Genomic DNA, 22,607 nt, shown 5'->3' on the forward strand with positions numbered 1-22,607 from the left:
GGGGTGGCTGGATACAGCCTTTCAGATGGGGACTGGTCAGACCCAGACGCCGTTCTCCAGACGGGGTCTGCACAGACCTCCTTGTCCGGCCCCCCCAGCCCCCCCTCACGTGGTTCAGCGCTCCGGAGAAGCAGGTCTTCGCCGAGGCGATGTCTCCCTTCTTCCAGTACACCTCCCCCAGCTGGTTCCAGCCCTCCACCAGCCCCGGGTCCAGCTTCACAGCCCGGGACAGAGCCTCCTCCGCCTCCGCTCGATAGTCCGACACCACGTTCAGCGTTTTCCCCTTCATCATCAGCAGCTGGGCCTTGTTGTGGGCAGAGCCTGCGGAGGAGGGGGAGGGGGCGAGAGAGACGGGGAGAGGGGGAGAGACGGGGAGAGGGGGCGAGAGAGACGGGGAGAGAGAGAGAGGGAGAGGGGGCGAGAGAGACAGGGAGAGAGAGAGAGAGATGGGGGGAGGGGGCGAGAGAGACGGGGAGAGGGGGAGAGATGGGGAGAGAGACGGGGAGAGGGGGCGAGAGAGACGGGGAGAGAGAGAGAGAGACGGGGGAGAGGGGGCGAGAGAGACGGGGGAGAGAGAGAGAGCAAGAGAGAGACGGGGAGAGAGAGAGAGAGGGAGAGAGACAGAGCGAGAGCGAGAGAGACGGGGAGAGAGACAGAGCAAGAGAGAGACGGGGAGAGAGAGATATGATTTATTATTGTCACATTAACACACAGTGAAAAGTATTGTTTCTTGCGCGCGATCGACAAAGCATACCGTTCATAGAGAAGGAAAGGAGAGAGTGCAGAATGCAGTGTCACAGTCACAGCTAGGGTGTAGAGAACATAGAACATTCCAGCGCAGTACAGGCCCTTCGGCCCTCGATGTTGTGCCGACCAGTGAAACCAATCTAAAGCCCCTCTAATCTACACTATTCCAATATCATCCATATGTTTATCCAATAACCATTTAAATGCCCTTAATGTTGACGAGTCCACTACTGCTGCAGGCAGGGCATTCCACGCCCTCACTACTCTCTGAGTAAAGAACCTACCTCTGACATCTGTCCTATATCGATCACCCCTCAATTTAAAGCTCTGTCCCCTCGTGCTAGCCATCACCATCCGAGGAAAAAGGCTCTCACTGTCCACCCTATCTAATCCTCTGATCATCTTGTATGCCTCTATTAAGTCACCTCTTAACCTTCTTCTCTCCAACGAAAACAGCCTCAAGTCCCTCAGCCGTTCCTCATAAGACCTTCCCACCAAACCAGGCAACATCCTGGTAAATCTCCTCTGCACCCTTTCCAACGCTTCCACATCCTTCCTATAATGCGGCGACCAGAACTGTACGCAATACTCCAAGTGCGGCCGCACCAGAGTTTTGTACAGTTGCAGCATGACCTCCTGGCTCCGAAACTCAATCCCTCTACCAATAAAAGCTGACACACCGTACGCCTTCTTAACAACACTATCAACCTGGGTGCCAACTTTCAGGGATCTATGCACATGGACACCCAGATCCCTCTGTTCATCCACACTACCAAGTATCTTACCAGTAGCCCAGTACTCTGTATTCCTGTTACACCTTCCAAAGTGAATCACCTCACACTTTTCCGCATTAAACTCCATTTGCCACCTCTCAGCCCAGCTCTGCAGCTTATCTATGTCCCTCTGTAACCTGCAACAACCTTCCGCACTGTCCACAACTCCACCGACTTTAGTGTCATCCGCAAATTTACTAACCCATCCTTCTACGCCCTCATCCAGGTCATTTATAAAAATGACAAACAGCAGTGGCCCCAAAACAGATCCTTGCGGTACACCACTCGTAACTGAACTCCAGGATGAACATTTCCCATCAACCACCACCCTCTGTCTTCTTACAGCTAGCCAATTCCTGATCCAAACCACTAAATCACCCTCAAACCCTTATCAAACGCTTTGCTGAAATCCATATACACCACATCAACCGCTTTACCCTCATCCACCTCTTTGGTCACCTTCTCAAAGAACTCAATAAGGTTTGTGAGGCACGACCTACCCTTCACAAAACCGTGCTGACTATCCCTAATCAAATTATTCCTTTCCAGGTGATTATAAATCCTATTTCTGACAATCCTTTCCAATACTTTGCCCACAACAGAAAGATCAACTTAATTCAAAAGTCTGACAGCAGCAGGGAAGAAGCTGTTCTTGAGTCGGTCGGTACGTGACCTCAGACTTTTGTATCTTTTTCCCGAAGGAAGATGATGGAAGAGAGAATGTCCGGGGTGCGTGGGAGGGTCCTTAATTATGCCGGCTGCTTTTCCCCGAGGCAGCGGGAAGTGTAGACAGAGTCAATGGATGGGAGGCTGGTTTGCGTGATGGATTGGGCTACATTCACGACCTTTTGTAGTTCCTTGCGGTCTTGGGCAGAGCAGGAGCCCCATACCAAGCTGTGATACAACCAGAAAGAATGCTTTCTATGGGGCATCTGTAAAAGTTGGTGAGAGTCGTAGCTGACATGCCAAATTTCCTTAGCGATGGAGAGAGACAGAGACACAGACAGAGAAAGAATGTGGGCGGCACGGTGGCACAGTGGTTCGCACTGCTGCCTCACAGCGCCAAGGGACCCGGGTTCGATTCCCGGCTTGGGTTCACTGTCTGTGTGGAGTCGGCACATTCTCCCCGTGTCTGCGTGGGTTTCCTCCGGGTGCTCCGGTTTCCTCCCACAGTCCAAAGATGTTACAGGTTAGGTTGATTGGCCAGGTTAAATTGCCCCTTGGTGTCCTGAGATGCGTAGGTTAGAGCGATTAGTGGGGTAAAAATGTGGGGTTACAGGGATAGGGCCTGGGTGGGGTTGTTGTTGGCTTGATGGGCCGAATGGCCTCCTTCTGCCCTGTAGATATTGTATGATAGAGAGAGAGAGAGAGAGGGGGGGAGTGTGGCAGTGATAGAGAGTCTATATGGGTAGAACTGAGACATAAGAAGGGGGAAATCACTTTGATCGGGTTGTCCTGTAGGCCCCCAAATATTCAGTGGGAAATGGAGGAGCAAATATGTAAGGAGATTACAGATAACTCCAAGAAAAATAGGATGGTAGTAGTCGGAGATTTTAACTTTCCCAACATTGACTGGGACGGCCATGGTGTTAGAGGGTTGGATGGAGAGAAATTTGTTGAGTGTTCAGGAGGAATTTCTCATTCAGTCTGTGGATAACCCGACTAGAGAGGGGGCAAAACTTGACCTCCTCTTGGGAAATAAGGAAGGGCAGGTGACAGAAGTGTTAGTGAGGGATCACTTTGGGACCAGTGACCATAATTCTATTGGTTTGAAGATAGCTATGGAGAATGATAGGTCTGGCCCAAAAGTTAAAATTCTAAATTGGGGCCAATTTTGATGGTATCAGGCAGGAGCTTTCAAAAGTTAATTGGGGGAGTCTGTGGGAAGGCAAAGGGACGTCTGGTAAGTGAGAGGCTTTCAAAAGTGTGTTAACCAGGTTTCAGGGTAAACACATTCCTCTTCGAGTGGGCTGACGAATGGCAGATGGAGTTTAATTTAGACAAATGCGAGGTGATGCATTTTGGTCGATTGAACCAGGGCAGGACTTACTCAGTTAATGGTAGGGCGTTGGGGAGAGTTACAGAACAAAGAGATCTCGGGGTACAGGTTCATAGCTCCTTGAAAGTGGAGTCACAGGTGGACAGAGTGGTGAAGAAGGCATTCGGCATGCTTGGTTTCATCGGTCAGAACATTGAATACAGGAGTTGGGATGTCTTGTTGAACTTTTACAAGACATTGGTAAGGCCACACTTGGAATACTGTGTACAGTTCTGGTCACCCTATTATAGAAAGGATATTATTAAACTAGAAAGAGTGCAGAAAAGATTTACTCGGATACTACCGAGAGTTAATGGATTGAGTTATGAGAGGCTGGATAGACTGGGACTTTTTTCTCTGGAGCGTAGGAGGCTGAGGGGTGATCTTATAGAGGTCTATAAAATAATGAGGGGCACAGATCAGCTAGATAGTCAACATCTTTTCCCAAAGGTAGGGAAGTCTAAAACTAGAGGGCATAGGTTTAAAGTGAGAGGGGAGAGATACAAAAGTGTCCAGAGGGGCAATTTTTTCTCACAGAGGGTGGTGAGTGTCTGGAACAAGCTGCCAGAGGTAGTAGTAGAGGCGGGTACAATTTTGTCTTTTAAAAAGCATTTAGACAGTTACATGGGTACGATGGGTATAGAGGGATATGGGCCAAACGCAGGAAATTGGGATTAGTTTAGGGGTTTAAAAAAAAAAGGGCGCATGGACAAGTTGGGCCGAAGGGCCTGTTTCCATGCTGTAAACCTCTAAAATTCTGACTCTATAAAAAGATTGTTGTAGGGGACTGGAGGAGGTTACAGAGATAGCGAGGGGCGTAGGGGGCTGAGGGGGTTACAGAGATAGGGAGGGGGTGTAGGGGGCTGGAGGAGGTTGCAGAGATAGGGACGGGGTTGTAGGGGACTGGAGGAAGTTACAGAAATAGGGAGGGGTGTCGGGGCTGGAGGAGGTTACAGAAATAGGGAGGGGTGCAGGGGCTGGAGGAGGTTACAGAAATAGGGAGGGGTGTCGGGGCTGGAGGAGGTTACAGAGATAGGGAGGGAGTGTAGGGGACTGAAGGAGGTTACAGAGATAGGGAGGGGTGCAGGGGCTGGAGGAGTTTACAGAGATAGGGAGGGGTGCAGGGACTGGAGGAGGTTACAGAGAGCGGGAGGGAGTGTAGGGGACTGGAGGAGGTCACAGAGATACGGACGGGTGTAGGGGGCTGGAGGGGGTTACAGAGATAGGGAGGGATGTAGGGGCTGGAGGAGGTTACAGAGATAGGGAGGGGTGTAGGGATTGGAGGAGGTTACAGAGATAGGGAGGGGTGTAGGGAGGGGTGTAGGGAGGGGTGTAGGGAGGGGAGGAGGAGGTTACAGAAATAGGGAGGGGGTGTAGGGAGGGGAGGAGGTTACAGAGATAGGGAGGGGGTGTAGGGAGGGGAGGAGGTTACACAGATAGGGAGGAGTGTTGGAATAGTCAAGTCTGGAGGGATGAAACGCATGGGTGAGGGCTTACACAGCCGATCAGCTGAGGGAGGGACAGATGCCATTGCACTGACTAACCGTGTTGGAAGCTGGAGTGACCGGCTGTTATTGGCGGTTGAATGGGTATCGATAGGGATCTGGGAACCGTACCTTCCAGTGACTCGATCTGCTCCAGCGTCTCGTTCATTCTCTCTGTCAGGTCAGCTTGCTTCCGACTGGCCTCCTCCACACTGTGAGTCTCAAAATAATGATCTCGGAACAGGTACAGTTCATCAACCAGCTCCTGGAAGAGACAGAACAAATTTGGATTAAAACCCTCTCTCAGTGCGGCGCTCCCTCAGCACTGACCCTCCCACAGTGCGGCGCTCCCTCAGCACTGACCCTCCCACAGTGCGGCGCTCCCTCAGCACTGACCCTCCCACAGTGCGGCGCTCCCTCAGCACTGCCCCTCCCCACAGTGCGGCGCTCCCTCAGCACTGACCCTCCCAGTGCGGCGCTCCCTCAGCACCGACCCTCCCACAGTGCGGCGCTCCCTCAGCACCGACCCTCCCACAGTGCGGCGCTCCCTCAGCACTGACCCTCCCACAGTGCGGCGCTCCCTCAGCCCTGACCCTCCCACAGTGCGGCGCTCCCTCAGCACTGACACTCCCACAGTGCGGCGCTCCCTCAGCACTGACACTCCCACAGTGCGGCGCTCCCTCAGCACCGACCCTCCCACAGTGCGGCACTCCCTCAGCACTGACCCTCCCACAGTGCGGCGCTCCCTCAGCACCGACCCTCCCACAGTGCGGCGCTCCCTCAGCACTGCCCCTCCCCACAGTGCGGCGCTCCCTCAGCACTGACCCTCCCACAGTGCGGCGCTCCCTCAGCACCGACCCTCCCACAGTGCGGCGCTCCCTCAGCACCGACCCTCCCACAGTGCGGCGCTCCCTCAGCACCGACCCTCCCACAGTGCGGCGCTCCCTCAGCACTGACCCTCCCACAGTGCGGCGCTCCCTCAGCACTGACCCTCCCACAGTGCGGCGCTCCCTCAGCACTGACCCTCCCACAGTGGGTGAGATGTTGAGAGCGACTGCAGCAATCGGGAGCGCACAGGAAATCGAGAGAGAGAGCGCGCGGAGATGAGAAAATCCCCGAGTCGCCACACTCCGGCGCCTGTTCGGGTTACACTGAGGGAGAATTTAGCACGGACAATGCACCCTAACCAGCACATCTTTCAGACTGTGGGAGGATTCAGATGTTTCAGGAAGGACAGGGAGGGAGGCAAGAGAGGGTGTGGAGTGGCACTGCTGATCAGGGATAGTGTCACAGCTGTAGAGAAGGTGTATGCTGTGGAGGGATTGTCCACAGAGTCTCTGTGGGTGGAAGTTCGGAGTGGGAAGGGGTCGATAACTTTGCTGGGAGTTTTCTATAGGCCGCCCAATCGTAACAGGGAGGTGGAGGAGCAGATAGGGAAACAGATTCTGGAGAGATGCAGTAATAGCAGAGTTGTTGTGATGGGAGACTTTAATTTCCCAAACATAGATTGGAATATCCCTCGGGTAAGGGGATTGGATGGGGAGGAGTTCGTTAGGTGTGTTCAGGAGGGTTTCCTGACACAGCATGTGGACAAGCCTACAAGAGGAGAGGTTGTACTTGATCTGATACTGACCAATGAACCTGGACAGGTGTCAGATCTCTCAGTGGGAGAGCATCTTGGGGATAGCGATCATAACTCTATCTCCTTTATGCTTGCATTGGAAAAAGAGAGGATCAGGCAAGCTAGGAAAGCGTTTATATGGAGCAAGGGGAAATATGAAGACATAAGGCAGCAAATTAGAGGAGTAAATTGGAAGGAGGTATTCTCAGGGAAATGTACTGAAGAGAGGTGGCAGTTTTTCAAGGAATGTCTGTCTAGAGTTCTACAGGACAACGTTCCGAGCAGACAGGGAGGAGTTGGTAGGTTAAAGGAACCGTGGTGCACGAAAGCTGTGCGGGACCTAGTCGAGAAGAAAAGGAAAGCGTACAAAAGGTTCAGAGAGCTTGACGAAGATAGGGATCTAGATAAGTATACGGCTTGTAGGAAGGGACTAAAGAAGGAAATTAGGAGAGCCAGAAGGGGTCACGAGAAGGCCTTGGCAGGTAGGATTAAGGAAAACCCTAAGGCATTCTATAAATATGAGAAGAGTAAAAGGATGAGACGTGAAGGAAGAGGGCCTATAAAATGTGAAGGCGGGAAAGTCTGTACTGAACCAGTAGAAATGGCAGAGGTGCTTAATGAGTATTTTGCCTCGGTTTTCACAGAGGAGAAGGACCTGGGTGGATGTACTGCGGGCTTGCGGTGGACTGAAAAGATAGAGTCTGTGGACTTTAAGAAAGAGGTTGTGCTGGAATCTTTGAATGGCATCAAGATAGATAAGTCGCCGGGTCCAGATGGGATGTACCCCAGGTTACTGTGGGAGGCGAGGGAAGAGATTGCAGAGCCTCTGGCAATGATCTTTGCGTCGTCGATGGAGACGGGAGAGGTGCCGGAGGATTGGAGGATTGCGGATGTGGTTCCTATTTTCAAGAAGGGGAATAGGGATAGCCCAGGAAATTACCGACCGGTGAGTCTAACCTCAGTGGTTGGTAAGCTGATGGAGAAGATCCTGAGGGACAAGATTTATGAGCATTTAGAGAGGTTTAGTATGCTCAAGAATACTCAGCATGGCTTTGTCAAAGGCAGATCGTGCCTTACGAGCCTGGTGGAGTTCTTCGAAAATGTGACTAAACACATTGACGAAGGGAAAGCGGTAGATGTGGTTTATATGGATTTTAGCAAGGCGTTCGATAAGGTCCCCCATGCAAGGCTTCTAGAAAAAGTGAGAGGGCATGGGATCCAAGGGGCTGCGGCCCTGTGGATCCAGAACTGGCTTGCCCAAAGGAGGCAGAATGTGTATAGATGGTCTTTTTCTAAATGGAGGTCGGTCACCAGTGGTGTGCCCCAGGGATCTGTTCTGGGACCCTTGCTGTTTGTCATTTTCATAAATGACCTGGATGAGGAAGTGGAGGGATGGGTTGGTAAGTTTGCCGACGACACGAAGGTTGGTGGGGTTGTGGATAGTCTGGAGGGCGGCACGGTAGCACAGTGGTTAGCACTGTTGCTTCACAGCTCCAGGGTCCCGGGTTCGATTCCCGGCTCGGGTCACTGTCTGTGTGGAGTTTGCACATTCTCCTCGTGTCTGTGTGGGTTTCCTCCGGGTGCTCCGGTTTCCTCCCACAGTCCAAAGATGTGCAGGTTAGGTTGATTGGCCAGGTTAAAAGTTGCCCCTTAGAGTCCTGAGATGCGTAGGTTGGAGGGATTGGCGGGTAGATATGTGGGGGTGGGGCCTGGGTGGGATTGTGGTCGGTGCAGACTCGATGGGCCGAATGGCCTCCTTCTGCACTGTAGGGTTTCTATGTTTCTATGTCAGAAGTTACAGAGGGACATAGATAGGATGCAAGACTGGGCGGAGAAGTGACAGATGGACTTCAACCCAGATAAATGCATAGTGGTCCATTTTGGCAGGTCAAATGGGATGAAGGAGTACAATATAAAGGGAAAGACTCTTAGCAGTGTAGAGGATCAGAAGGACCTTGGGGTCCGGGTCCATAGGACTCTAAAATCGGCCCCGCAGGTGGAGGAGGTGGTTAAGAAGGCGTATGGTGTGCTGGCCTTTATCAATCGAGGGATTGAGTTTAGGAGTCCGGGGATAATGATGCAGCTATATAAGACCCTCGTCAGACCCCACTTGGAGTACTGTGCTCAGTTCTGGTCGCCTCATTACAGGAAGGATGTGGTAAAGATTGAAAGGGTGCAGAGGAGATTTACAAGGATGTTGCCTGGATTGAGTGGCATGCCTTATGAGGATAGGCTGAGGGAGCTCGGTCTTTTCTCCTTGGAGAGACGTAGGATGAGAGGAGACCTAATAGAGGTATATAAGATGTTGAGAGGCATAGATCGGGTGGACTCTCAAAGGCTTTTTCCCAGGGTGGAAATGGCTGCTACGAGAGGACACAGGTTTAAGGTGCTGGGGGGTAGGTACAGGGGAAATGTTAGGGGGAAGTTTTTCACACAGAGGGTGGTGGGCGAGTGGAATCGGCTGCCGTTAGTGGTGGTGGAGGCGAACTCAATAGGGTCTTTTAAGAGACTCCTGGATGACCACATAGGACTTAATAGGATGGAGGGTTATAGGTAGGCCTAAAAGGTAGGGATATGTTCGGCACAACTTGTGGGGCCGAAGGACCTGTTTTGTGCTGTAGCTTTTCTATGTTCTATGAAACCGGAGGAAACCCACGCAGACACAAGGAGAACATACAGACTCTCACACAGACAGTGACCCAAGTCGGGAATCGAACCCGGGTCCCTGGCGCTGTGAGGCAGCAGTGCTAACCACTGTGCCACTCCCTCCTGCCTCTTGGGAGTTTAGGAAGTACCTAGATTTTTAAAAAACCCACTGATGCTCAGGAGAGTCAGGCAAACCATTTGAATGAGGCACTGATCTGTGTGAGGCAAAAGATATTTAAGATTATGCAGCCCAACTGGGTGAGAGTTAAAATATAGAACAGTCATTGCCAACAAGAGAATGGCAGTGGACACGATCGAGGGGGATGAATGGCCTCCTCCTGTTCCCGCCCCAATGGGGGCAGAATGGCCTCCTCCTGTTCCCGCCCCAATGGGGGCAGAATGGCCTCCTCCTGCTGGTCCAATGTGGGCTGCATGGCCTCCTCCTGCTGGTCCAATGTGGGCAGAGTGGCCCCCTCCTGCTGGCCCAATGTGGGCAGAGTGGCCCCCTCCTGCTGGCCCAATGTGGGCAGAGTGGCCCCCTCCTGCTGGCCCAATGTGGGCAGAGTGGCCCCCTCCTGCTGGCCCAATGTGGGCAGAGTGGCCTCTCCTGCTGGCCCAATGTGGGCTGGATGGCCTCCTCCTGCTGACCCAATGTGGGCAGAATTGGCCTCCTCCTGCTGGCCCAATGTGGGCAGAATGGTCTCCTCCTGCTGGCCCAATGTGGGCAGAACGGCCTCCTCCTGCTGGCCCAATGTGGGCAGAACGGCCTCCCCCTGCTGGCCCAATGTGGGCAGAACGGCCTCCTCCTGCTGGCCCAATGTGGGCAGAACGGCCTCCTCCTGCTGGCCCAATGTGGGCTGAATGGCCTCCTCCTGCTGGCCCAATGTGGGCTGAATGGCCTCCTGTTGGCCCAGATGAGGGGTTAAAGGTTAAGGATTGAACTCTGACCCCGGGATCCTGGCTTTAGGGACCTTTTCCCGCCGGTTTGAGGTGAAAATCCGGGATTGGCGGCAGTTTGCGGCCGGGTTTTCAGTGTTTAATGTTTTTACCCGCAGTCTCCGTTCGCCATCGCCCTCCGGCTCCTTCTCCTCCGCCCCGCTCTCCGCCATCTTGAGCCACGGTCCTCCCAGCACAAAGGGAACGGGTCCTCCAAGGCCAAAGAGCAGCCACTCCTCCCGCCGGTCCTCCAGGCCGACAAGAGCGGCCTCGTCTTCCAGTGAGTGTGAAAGGCGCATGCGCACGTCCACACACAGCACTGGGCGACAAGGGCGCATGCGCGCCCACACGGAGCTCTCGGAGTCAAACACGCATGCGTACCCATGCCGAGCTCTGGGAGGAACGGGCGCATGCGCACCCACACTCAGCACTGGGAGATAACAGCGCATGCGCACCTTCACCGAGCTCTGGGAGACGAGAGCGCATGCGGATCCACAACAACAAAAAAAACAACGAAGTCCTCCAATGCCAACGAGCTCACGGGAGGAGGGAGGACCTCCCAGGGGACAAGAGCGGCTGATAGTCCTCCCAGCGAGTCACCTGCAGGACCTCCAAGGCTAAAGAGCGCGTCGGCAAAGCAGAGGGTCCTCCAAGGAGAGGGAGATTGGTCCTCCCAGGTCCACTGGCTGGTCCTCCCAGGGGGAGAAAAGGGGGAAAGGTGGATTCAGGATGAAAATCCTCATCGGTGAGAAGAGGAGAGGGAAGGAGACCCCCCCCCCAACCCCATACATCACCCCAGGACTCCTGCTGGCCCATTGTGGGCTGAATGGCCTCCTCCTGCTGGCCCAATGTGGGCTGAATGGCCTCCCCCTGCTGCTGGCCCATTGTGGGCTGAATGGCCTCCTCCTGCTGCTGGCCCAATGTAGGCTGAATGGCCTCCTCCTGCTGCTGGCCCAATATGGGCTGAATGGCCTCCTCCTGCTGCTGGCCCAATGTGGGCTGAATGGCCTCCTCCTGCTGCTGGCCCAATGTGGGCTGAATGGCCTCCTCCTGCTGCTGGCCCAATGTAGGCTGAATGGCCTCCTCCTGCTGCTGGCCCAATATGGGCTGAATGGCCTCCTCCTGCTGCTGGCCCATTGTGGGCTGAATGGCCACCGGCTCCTAATGCTACCCCCTTCCCCCCCTCCCACCTCCTCCCCTCCCACAGACTCCCCCTTGAGCAGTTCCCCTCCCCTCTGTGTGAACGGGGGTTACTGTTAACGCCACGTCTATCCAAATTATTATCCATCCCCAAATTCCTGCCCGCTTCCTGTTTCTCAACTCCCACCCAGCTTAGTGTCACCTCTTGCCCACTTTCTCTCCCACCCACCCTCTCTCTCTCTCTCCCACCCACTGTCTCTGTGTCTCCGCCTCTCTGTCTCTCTCTCACTCATTCTCTCTCTTCCTCTCGAACAGGCGGAGGAACGGGTTTCATCGGAGGAGCCTTAACCCGACTGCTGAGGAGCAAAGGTCATGAAGTCGGACACATTTCCCGCAGGCCGGGGGCGGAGATAACCTGGGTGAGAGGGTGTGGAGGAGGAGGGAGAGCCCGGGGAGGTCTGGGGTGGGGATAACCTGGGTGAGAGGGTGTGGAGGAGGAGGGAGAGCCCGGGGAGGTCCGGGGCGGGGATAACCTGGGTGAGAGAGTGTGGAGGAGGAGGGAGAGCCCGGGGAGGTCTGGGGTGGGGATAACCTGGGTGAGAGGTGTGGAAGAGGAGGGAGAGCCCGGGGAGGTCTGGGGTGGGGATAACCTGGGTAAGAGGGTGTGGAGGAGGAGGGAGAGCCCGGGGAGGTCTGGGGTGGGGATAACCTGGGTGAGAGAGTGTGGAGGAGGAGGGAGAGCCCGGGGAGGTCTGGGGTGGGGATAACCTGGGTGAGAGAGTGTGGAGGAGGAGGGAGAGCCCGGGGAGGTCTGGGGTGGGGATAACCTGGGTGAGAGGGTGTGGAGGAGGAGGGAGGGCCCGGGGAGGTCTGGGGTGAGGAGAACCTGGGTGAGAGAGTGTGGAGGAGGAGGGAGAGCCCGGGGAGGTCTGGGGTGGGGAGAACCTGGGTGAGAGAGTGTGGAGGAGGAGGGAGGGCCCGGGAAGGTCTGGGGTGGGGATAACCTGGGTGAGAGAGTGTGGAGGAGGAGGGAGAGCCCGGGGTGGTCTGGGGCAGGGATAACCTGGGTGAGAGAGTGTGGAGGAGGAGGGAGAGCCCGGGGAGGTCTGGGGTGGGGATAACCTGGGTGAGAGGGTGTGGAGGAGGAGGGAGAGCCCGGGGAGGTCTGGGGTGGGGATAACCTGGGTGAGAGAGTGTGGAGGAGGAGGGAGAGCCCGGGGAGGTCTGGGGTGGGGATAACCTGGGTGAGAGGGTGTGGAGGAGGAGGGAGAGCCCGGGGAGGTCTGGGGTGGGGATAACCTGGGTGAGAGAGTGTGGAGGAGGAGGGAGAGCCCGGGGGGGTCTGGGGCGGGGATAACCTGGGTGAGAGAGTGTGGAGGAGGAGGGAGAGCCCGGGGAGGTCTGGGGTGGGGATAACCTGGGTGAGAGAGTGTGGAGGAGGAGGGAGAGCCCGAGGAGGGAGAGCCCGGGGTGGTCTGGGGTGGGGATAACCTGGGTGAGGGGGTGTGGAGGAGGAGGGAGAGCCCGGGGAGGTCTGGGGTGGGGATAACCTGGGTGAGAGAGTGTGGAGGAGGAGGGAGAGCCCGGGGAGGTCTGGGGCGGGGATAACCTGGGTGAGAGAGTGTGGAGGAGGAGGGAGAGCCCGGGGAGGTCTGGGGTGGGGATAACCTGGGTGAGAGGGTGTGGAAGAGGAGGGAGAGCCCGGGGAGGTCTGGGGTGGGGATAACCTGGGTGAGAGAGTGTGGAGGAGGAGGGAGAGCCCGGGGAGGTCTGGGGTGGGGAGAACCTGGGTGAGAGAGTGTGGAGGAGGAGGGAGAGCCCGGGGAGGTCTGGGGTGGGGAGAACCTGGGTGAGAGAGTGTGGAGGAGGAGGGAGAGCCCGGGGAGGTCTGGGGCGTGGATAACCTGGGTGAGAGAGTGTGGAGGAGGAGGGAGGGCCCGGGGAGGTCTGGGGCGGGGATAACCTGGGTGAGAGAGTGTGGAGGAGGAGGGAGAGCCCGGGGAGGTCTGGGGTGGGGATAACCTGGGTGAGAGAGTGTGGAGGAGGAGGGAGAGCCCGGGGAGGTCTGGGGTGGGGATAACCTGGGTGAGGGGGTGTGGAGGAGGAGGGAGAGCCCGGGGAGGTCTGGGGTGGGGATAACCTGGGTGAGAGAGTGTGGAGGAGGAGGGAGAGCCCGGGGAGGTCTGGGGTGGGGATAACCTGGGTGAGGGGGTGTGGAGGGGTGGGGATAACCTGGGTGAGGGGGTGTGGAGGAGGAGGGAGAGCCCGGGGAGGTCTGGGGTGGGGATAACCTGGGTGAGAGGGTGTGGAGGAGGAGGGAGAGCCCGGGGAGGTCTGGGGTGGGGATAACCTGGGTGAGGGGGTGTGGAGGAGGAGGGAGAGCCCGGGGAGGTCTGGGGTGGGGATAACCTGGGTGAGAGAGTGTGGAGGAGGAGGGAGAGCCCGGGGAGGTCTGGGGTGGGGATAACCTGGGTGAGGGGGTGTGGAGGAGGAGGGAGAGCCCGGGGAGGTCTGGGGTGGGGATAACCTGGGTGAGAGGGTGTGGAGGAGGAGGGAGAGCCCGGGGAGGTCTGGGGTGGGGAGAACCTGGGTGAGAGAGTGTGGAGGAGGAGGGAGAGCCCGGGGAGGTCTGGGGTGGGGAGAACCTGGGTGAGGGACCATAAGACAGAGGAGCAGAATTAGGCCACTCGGCCCATCGAGTCTGCTCTGCCATTCAATCATGGCTGATATTTTTCTCATCCCCATTCTTCTGCCTTTTCCCCATAACCCCTGATCCCCTTATTAATCAAGAACCTTTCTATCTCTGTCTTAAAGACACTCAATGACCCGGCCTCCACGGCCTTCTGCGGCAAAGAGTTCCACACATTCACCACTCTCTGGCTGAAGAAATTCCTCCTCATCTCTGTTTTAAAGGATCGTCCCTTTAGCCTGAGGTTGTGCCCTCTGGTTCTAGTTTTTCCTACTAGTGGAAACATCCTCTCCACGTCCACTCTATCCAGGACTCGCAGTATCCTGTAAGTTTCAATAAGATCCCTCCCCCTCATCCTTCTAAACTCCAATGAGTACAGACCCAGAGTCCTCAACCGTTCCTCATACGACAAGCTCTTCATTCCGGGGATCATTCTTGTGGACCTCCTCTGGACCCTTTCCAAGGCCGGCACGTCCTTCCTTAGATACGGGGTCCAAAACTGCTCACAATACTCCAAATGGGGTCTGACCAGAGCCCTATACAGCCTGTGGAAGAGGAGGGAGAGCGGGGGGGAGTTTGGGGTGGGGGTAACCTGGGTGAGAGACTGCGGAGAGGAAGAACATAAAAGATTACAGCACAGGAACAGGCCCTTCGGCCCCTCCAAGCCTGCACCGACCATGCTGCCCCGACTGAACTAAAACCCTCTACCCTTCCGGAGACCGTATCCCTCTATTCCCATCCTATTCATGTATTTGTCCAGACGCCCCTTAAAACTCACTATCGTATCCGCTTCCACTCCCTCCCCCGGCAGCGAGTTCCAGGCACCCACCACCCTCTGTGTAAAAAAACTTGCCTCGTACATCTCCTTTAAATCTTGCCCTTCGCACCTTAAACGGTGGCACAGTGGGTTAGCACTGCTGCCTCACAGTGCCAGGGACCCGGGTTCAATTCCACTGTCTGTGTGGAGTCTGTACGTTCTCCCCGTGTCCGCATGGGTTTCCTCCGGGTGCTCCGGTTTCCTCCAACAGTCCGAAAGACCTGCTGGTTAGGTGGATTGGCCGTGCTAAATTGCCTCTTAGTGTCAGGGGGACTAGCTAGGGTAAATGCATGGGGTTATGGGGATAGGGTGGGATTGTGGTTGGTACAGATTTGATGGGCTAAATGGCCTCCTTTTGCACTGTAGGATTCTATGATTCTTTGCCCCCTAGTAATTGACTCTTCCACCCTGGGGAAAAAGCTTCTGACTATCCGCTCTGTCCATGCCCTTCATAATCTTGTAGACTTCTATCAGGTCGCCCCTCAACCTCCGTCGTTCCAGTGAGAACAAACCAAGTTTCTCCAACCTCTCCTCATAGCTGATGCCCTCCATACCAGGCAACATCCTGGTAAATCTTTTCTGTCCCCTCTCCAAAGCCTCCACATCCTTCTGGTAGTGTGGCGACCAGAATTGAACACTATATTCCAAGTGCAGCCTAACTAAGGTTCTATAAAGCTGCAACATAACTTGCCAATTTTTAAACTCAATGCCCCAGCCGATGAAGGCAAGCATGCCGTATGCCTTCTTGACTACCTTCTCCACCTGCGTTGCCACTTTCAGTGACCTGTGTACCTGTACACCCAGATCCCTCTGCCTATCAATACTCTTCAGGGTTCTGCCATTTATTGTACATTTCCCTTCTGTATTAGACTGCGGAGAGGGAGAACAAAGAACAGAGAACAGTACAGCACAGGAACAGGCCCTTCGGCCCTCCGGGCCTGTGCTGATCATGATACCCTAACTAAACTTAAAAAGCCCTTCTGCCTTTACTTGGTCCGTATCCCTCTATTCCCTCCCTGTTCATGGACCCATCCAGATGCCTCTTCAGTGTTGCTAATGTCCCTGTTTCCACCACCTCCCCTGGCAGCGCGTTCCAGGCACCCACCGCTCTCTGTGTGAAAAACCTCCCCCACACATCTCCCTTAAACTTTCCCCCTCTCACCTTGAACCTGTGCCCCCTTGACACTTCCACCCTGGGAAATAGCTCCGACTATCCACCCTGTCTCTGCCTCTCATCATTTTGTCGACCTCTATCCGGTCTCCCCTCAGCCTCTGTCTTTCCAGTGAGAACAATCCTAATTTATTCAATCTCTCCTCATAGCCGACACCCTCGGGACCAGGCAACGTCCTGGTGAACCTTCTTTGCACTCTCTCCAAAGCTTCCACATCCTTCTGGTAGTGCGGTGACCAGAACTGCACGCGATACTCCAAATGCGGCCTCACCAAGGTTTTATATAGCTGCAACATGATTTCCCAACTCTTGTACTCAATGCCCTGGCTGATGAAGGTACGCATTCCATGTGCCGCCTTAATCTCCTTGGCCACCTGTGTGGCCACGTTGAGGGAACTGTGGACCTGCACGCCCAGATCCCTCTGTATGTTAATGTCCCTCAGGGCTCTGCCATGTACAGTATCATACTGAAGGTAAGCATGCAGGCGCAGCAGGGGGTAAAGAAGGCAAATGGTAGGTTGACCTTCATTGCGAGAGGTTTCGAGTACAGGAGCGAGGGATGTGTTGTTGCGATTATACAGGGCCTTGGTGAGGCCACACCTGGAGTATTGTGTGCAGTTTGGGTCTCCTTTTCTGAGGAAGGATGTTCTTGCTCTCGAGGGAGTTGCAGTGAAGGTTTCCCAGGCTGATCCCGGGGACGGCGGGACTGATGTACGAGGAGAGATTGACCAGGTTAGGATTGTTTTCACTGGAGTTCAGACGAATGAGGGGGGAAATCTCATAGAGACTTATCAAATTCTAACAGGACTGGACAGGGTAGATGCAGGGAGGATGTTCCCGATGGTGGGGGGAGTCCAGAACCAGGGGGTCACAGTCTGAGGATTCGGGGTAGACCATTTAGGACGGAGTTGAGGAGACATTTCTTCACCCAGAGAGCGGTGAGCCTGTGGAATTCATTCCCACAGGAAGTAGTTGATGCCAAAACATTGAATGTATTCAAGAGGCGGTTGGATAGGGCACTGGGGGGCGAACGGGGTCAAAGGTTATGGGGAGAAAGCAGGATTAGGCTATTGAGTTGGACGATCAGCCATGATGGTGATGAATGGGGGAGCAGGCTCGAAGGGCCGAATGGCCTCCTATCTTCTTTGTTTTTACGTCTTTCGGACTGTGGGAGGAAACGAGCACCCGGAGGAAACCCACGCAGACACGGGGAGAATGTGCAGACTCCACACAGACAGTGACCCGAGCCGGGAATCGAACCCGGGTCCCTGGCGCTGTGAGGCAGCAGTGTGAACCCACTGTGTCACCGTGCTGCCCCGGGTCCCTGGCTCTGTGAGGCAGCAGGGCTAACCCACTGTGTCACCGTGCTGCCCCGGGTCCCTGGCACTGTGAGGCAGCAGCGCTAACCCACTGTGTCACCGTGCTGCCCCGGGTCCCTGGCACTGTGAGGCAGCAGTGTGAACCCACTGTGTCACCGTGCTGCCCCGGGTCCCTGGCACTGTGAGGCAGCAGTGTGAACCCACTGTGTCACCGTGCTGCCCCGGGTCCCTGGCACTGTGAGACAGCAGTGTGAACCCACTGTGTCACCGTGCTGCCCCGGGTCCCTGGCACTGTGAGGCAGCAGTGTGAACCCACTGTGTCACCGTGCTGCCCCGGGTCCCTGGCACTGTGAGACAGCAGTGTGAACCCACTGTGTCACCGTGCTGCCCCGGGTCCCTGGCACTGTGAGGGAGCAGTGTGAACCCACTGTGTCACCGTGCTGCCCCGGGTCCCTGGCACTGTGAGGCAGCAGTGTGAACCCACTGTGTCACCGTGCTGCCCCGGGTCCCTGGCACTGTGAGGCAGCAGTGTGAACCCACTGTGTCACCGTGCTGCCCCGGGTCCCTGGCACTGTGAGGCAGCAGTGTGAACCCACTGTGTCACCGTGCTGCCCCGGGTCCCTGGCACTGTGAGGCAGCAGTGCTAACCCACTGCGTCACCGTGCTGCCCCGGGTCCCTGGCACTGTGAGGCAGCAGTGTGAACCCACTGTGCCACCGTGCTGCCCCGGGTCCCTGGCTCTGTGAGGCAGCAGTGTGAACCCACTGTGTCACCGTGCTGCCCCGGGTCCCTGGCACTGTGAGGCAGCAGTGTGAACCCACTGTGTCACCGTGCTGCCCCGGGTCCCTGGCGCTGTGAGACAGCAGTGTGAACCCACTGTGTCACCGTGCTGCCCCGGGTCCCTGGCACTGTGAGACAGCAGTGTGAACCCACTGTGTCACCGTGCTGCCCCGGGTCCCTGGCACTGTGAGGGTGCAGTGTGAACCCACTGTGTCACCGTGCTGCCCCGGGTCCCTGGCTCTGTGAGACAGCAGTGTGAACCCACTGTGTCACCGTGCTGCCCCGGGTCCCTGGCACTGTGAGGGAGCAGTGTGAACCCACTGTGTCACCGTGCTACCCCGGGTCCCTGGCACTGTGAGGCAGCAGTGTGAACCCACTGTGTCACCGTGCTGCCCCGGGTCCCTGGCACTGTGAGGGAGCAGTGTGAACCCACTGTGTCACCGTGCTGCCCCGGGTCCCTGGCGCTGTGAGGCAGCAGTGCTAACCCACTGTGTCACCGTGCTGCCCCGGGTCCCTGGCGCTGTGAGACAGCAGTGTGAACCCACTGTGTCACCGTGCCGCCCCACCTGCCATTTCTGTGCCCAAGCCTCCAATCTATCTCTTATCCTGTTGGATCCTCTGACAATCCCCAGCACGATCAGCAACTCCTCCAACCTTCGTGTCATCCACAAAGTTACTAATCAGACCCCTCCCCTGCCGCCTGCATTTTCCTCCAGTTCATTTATGTAAACCACAAGCAACAGAGGTCCCAGCACTGATCCCTGCGGAACACCACAAGCTACAGATCTCCACTCTGAAAAGCACTCTTCCACCGCTACTCTCTGTCTTCTATGACCCAGCCAGCCCAGCCCGAATCCTGTGTGATTTTAGTTTTTGTCTGTCATGTGGGACCTTGTCAAACTGGGTTCGCACTGCTGCCTCACAGCGCCAGGGACCCAGGTTCGATTCCCGGCTCGGGTCACTGCCTGTGTGGAGTCTGCACGTTCTCCCCGTGTCTGCGTGGGTTTCCTCCGAGTGCTCCAGTTTCCTCCCACAGTCCGCAAGGCGTGCTGGTTAGTTGGATTGGCCGTGCTAAATTGCCCCTTCGTGTCCAAAGATGTGCAGGTTAGGGGGATTGGCCATGCTAAATTGCCCCTTCGTGTCCAAAGATGTGTAGGTTAGGTGGATTGGCCATGCTAAATTGTCCCTTAGTGTCCAAAGATGTGCAGGTTAGGTGAATTGGCCATGCTAAATTGTCCTTTGTGTCCAAAGATGTGTAGGTTAGGTGGATTGGCCATGCTAAATTGCCCCTTCGTGTCCAAAGATGTGCAGGTTAGGTGGATTGGTCATGCTAAATTGCCCCTTCGTGTCCAAAGAGTGCAGGTTAGGTGGATTGGCCATGCTAAATTGCCCCTTCGTGTCCAAAGATGTGCAGGTTAGGTGGATTGGCCATGCTAAATTGTCCCTTCGTGTCCAAAGATGTGTAGGTTAGGTGGATTGGCCATGCTAAATTGCCCCTTCGTGTCCAAAGATGTGCAGGTTAGGTGGATTGGCCATGCTAAATTGTCCCTTCGTGTCCAAAGATGTGTAGGTTAGGTGGATTGGCCGTGCTAAATTGTCCCTTTGTGTCCAAAGATGTGTAGGTTAGGGGGATTGGCCATGCTAAATTGTCCCTTAGTGTCCAAAGATGTGGAGGTTGAGTGGATTGGCCATGCTAAATTGTCCCTTAGTGTCCAAAGATGTGGAGGTTGAGTGGATTGGCCGTGCTAAATTGCCTTTAGTGTCAGGTGGACTAGCTAGGGTAAATGCATGGAGTTATGGGGATAGGGCCTGGGTGGGTATGTGGTCGGTGCAGACTCGATGGGCGGAATGGGCCTCCTTCTGTACTGTAGGGATTCCGCGATTCTACGAAACACCTCACTAAAGTCCATATAAACCGCATCCACAGCCCTTCCCTCATCACTTTTCTTTGTCACCTCTTGGGGAAAGAAAACTCAGTCAAGTTGGTGAGACACGACCTCCCCCCGTACAAAGGGAAGATGAGCGAGGGGCGTGGGGGCAGGGATCTCCTGGGTGGCCCCTCTCGCTCTGTGGAGAGATCTGAGTGTGACGCCAGCCACAGTCGGATAGCTCAGCGCTCTGCACTGAACAAGCTGGGTGGTATGAGTGACAGTGGTGGGGTTCGGGTTTAGTGTCACTCTCTTACCCCCTGACTCTTGTCCCTTTGATTCCAGACAGAGTTGGCAGCGAAGGGCTTACCTCCTGTGACGCAGTGGTCAACTTGTCCGGAGAGAATGTGCTTAATCCTTTGCGGAGGTCAGTGTGGAGGAGGAGTGAGGGAGATGGAAGAGAGGAGTGTGGCGGGGGAGGGAGGGAGAGGGGGAGGCAGGGGTCTGAGAGAGTGAGTGAGACTGGGGAGGTGTGTGTGTGCGGTGAGACAGGGTGCACAGTATCACGAGGGAGAGAGAGAGGGAGGAAGGAGAGAGAGAGAGAGAGAGAGAGGGAGGGAGGAAGGGAGAGAGAGGGAGGGAGGAAGGGAGAGAGAGAGAGAGAGGGAGAGGGAGGGAGTGAGGAAGAGGGAGAGGGAGGGAGGGAGGAAGGGAGAGAGAGAGGGAGGGAGGAAGGGAGAGAGAGGAGGGAGGGAGAGGGAGGGAGGGAGAGAGGCAACACGAGAGAGAGGGGGGGGAGGAAGGGAGAGAGGGAGGGAGGAAGGGAGAGAGAGAGGGAGGGGGAAGGGAGAGAGAGAGGGAGGGAGGAAGGGAGAGAGAGAGAGGGAGGGAGAGGGAGGGAGGGAGAGAGGCAACACGAGAGAGAGGGGGGGGAGCGAGAGAGAGAGAGAGGTGATAAGAGAGAGAGAGAAGGGGGAGCGAGGGACAGAGAGAGGGAAAGAAAAAGAGAGAGGGGGAATGAGGGAGAGAGGCAGAGAGGGAGAGAGCGAGGCGGGGAGAATGTGTGTGTAACTGGGAGTGGTTTGTGTGTCTGGCGCTGTGTTACCGTGTCCCGATGTTCCAGTTGCTCCTGTCTCTCTCAATGTCCTTCCCCTCCCCACTCCCTCCCCAAACCCCCTCCCTCTCCCTCCCCCTCCCCTGCTCCCCCCCCTCCCCTCCCCCCTCCTCCCCCCTCCTTCCCCCATCTCCTCCCCTCCTTCCCCTCCTCCTCCCCCCTCCTCCCTCGTTCTCTCCCCCCCAAACCCCCTCTCTCTCCTCCCCCCTCCCCCCCAAACCCCCTCTCTCTCCTCCGTCCTCCCCTCTCCCTCCCCCGCTCCTCCCCCCTCCCCTCTCCCTCCTCCCCCCCCCCTCCTCCCCCCCCCCCCCCTCACAGGTGGAACAGTGGGTTGAAGGAGGAGGTTGTGTCGAGCCGGATAAACCCCACAAGGGCCCTGAGGGCGGCCATCGTCAACGCCAAAACCCCACCGAGTGTTTGGCTGCTGGTGAGGGGAGTGGGTAAGGACTTCACCAGGTCGCAGAATCGCCCGTCTCTCCCCCTCCCTCTGTCTCCCCCCCTCTGTCTCCCCCCCATCTCTCCACTCTGCCACTGTCGCGTGCCCGCCGCCGTCCCCCCTCTGCGTCTGTCAACAAAGAACGATGAAAATTACAGCACAGGAAATCATAGAAACCCTACAGTGCAGAAGGAGGCCATTCGGCCCATCGAGTCTGCACCGACCACAATCCCACCCAGGCCCTACCCCCACATATTTACCCGCTAATCCTCTAACCTACGCATCTTAGGATTCTAAGGGCAATTTTTAACCTGGCCAATCAACCTAACCCGCACATCTTTGACTGTGGGAGGAAACCGGAGCACCCGGAGGAAACTTAATCGGCCTCGCAGGTGGAGGATGCGGTCAAGAAGGCGTATGGCGTACTAGCCTTCATTAATCGAGGGATTGAGTTTAGGAGTCGGGAGATAATGCTGCAGCTTTATAGGACCCTGGTTAGACCCCACTTGGAGTACTGCGCGCAGTTCTGGTCACCTCATTACGGAAAGATGTTGAAGCCATTGAAAGGTGCAGAGGAGATTTACAAGGATGTTGCCTGATTGGGGGCATGCCTTATGAGGATAGGTTGAGGGAGCTTGGTCTCTTCTCCCTGGAGAGACGAAGGATGAGAGGTGACCTGATAGAGGTTTACAAGATGTTGAGGGGTCTGGATAGGGTGGACTCTCAGAGGCTATTTCCAAGGGCTGAAATGGTTGCTACGAGAGGACACAGGTTTAAGGTGCTGGGGGGTAGGTACAGGGGGGATGTCAGGGGTAAGTTTTTCACTCAGAGGGTGGTGGGTGAGTGGAATCGGCTGACGTCGGTGGTGGTGGAGGCAAACTCGTTGGGGTCTTTTAAGAGACTTCTGGATGAGTACATGGGATTTAATGGGATTGAGGGCTATAGATAGGCCTAGAGGTGGGGATGTGATCAGCGCAACTTGTGGGCCGAAGGGCCTGTTTGTGCTGTGACTTTCTATGTTCTATGTTC

General features: G+C 56.0%; 2 protein-coding genes across 2 annotated transcripts in view; one reads left to right on the top strand and one right to left on the bottom strand.

Annotated features, from left to right (window-relative positions):
- The window catches only part of ttc5 (tetratricopeptide repeat domain 5), a 31,366-nt gene extending 20,921 nt beyond the window's left edge, over positions 1 to 10,445 (bottom strand). Inside the window, exons 1-3 of the mRNA XM_078204798.1 lie at positions 10,359 to 10,445; positions 5,175 to 5,307; positions 110 to 321 (exon numbers count right to left, since the gene is read on the bottom strand). Of these exons, the coding sequence (XP_078060924.1) occupies positions 110 to 321; positions 5,175 to 5,307; positions 10,359 to 10,418 (405 nt within the window). The 5' untranslated portion in view covers positions 10,419 to 10,445. The remainder of the gene's footprint in view (positions 1 to 109; positions 322 to 5,174; positions 5,308 to 10,358) is intronic.
- A 341-nt stretch (positions 10,446 to 10,786) lies between these two features.
- On the top strand, positions 10,787 to 20,455 carry LOC144486768 (epimerase family protein SDR39U1-like; the record flags this gene model as incomplete). The annotated part of the gene is made up of 4 exons (XM_078204804.1): positions 10,787 to 10,990; positions 11,701 to 11,789; positions 11,833 to 11,848; positions 20,374 to 20,455. Coding segments are annotated over exons 1-4 (203 nt in total), but the record flags the coding sequence as incomplete, so codon positions are not given.
- Positions 20,456 to 22,607: the final 2,152 nt, after the last annotated feature.

The sequence above is a fragment of the Mustelus asterias genome, unplaced genomic scaffold, assembly GCF_964213995.1.
Source record: "Mustelus asterias unplaced genomic scaffold, sMusAst1.hap1.1 HAP1_SCAFFOLD_453, whole genome shotgun sequence".
NCBI lineage: Eukaryota > Metazoa > Chordata > Chondrichthyes > Carcharhiniformes > Triakidae > Mustelus > Mustelus asterias.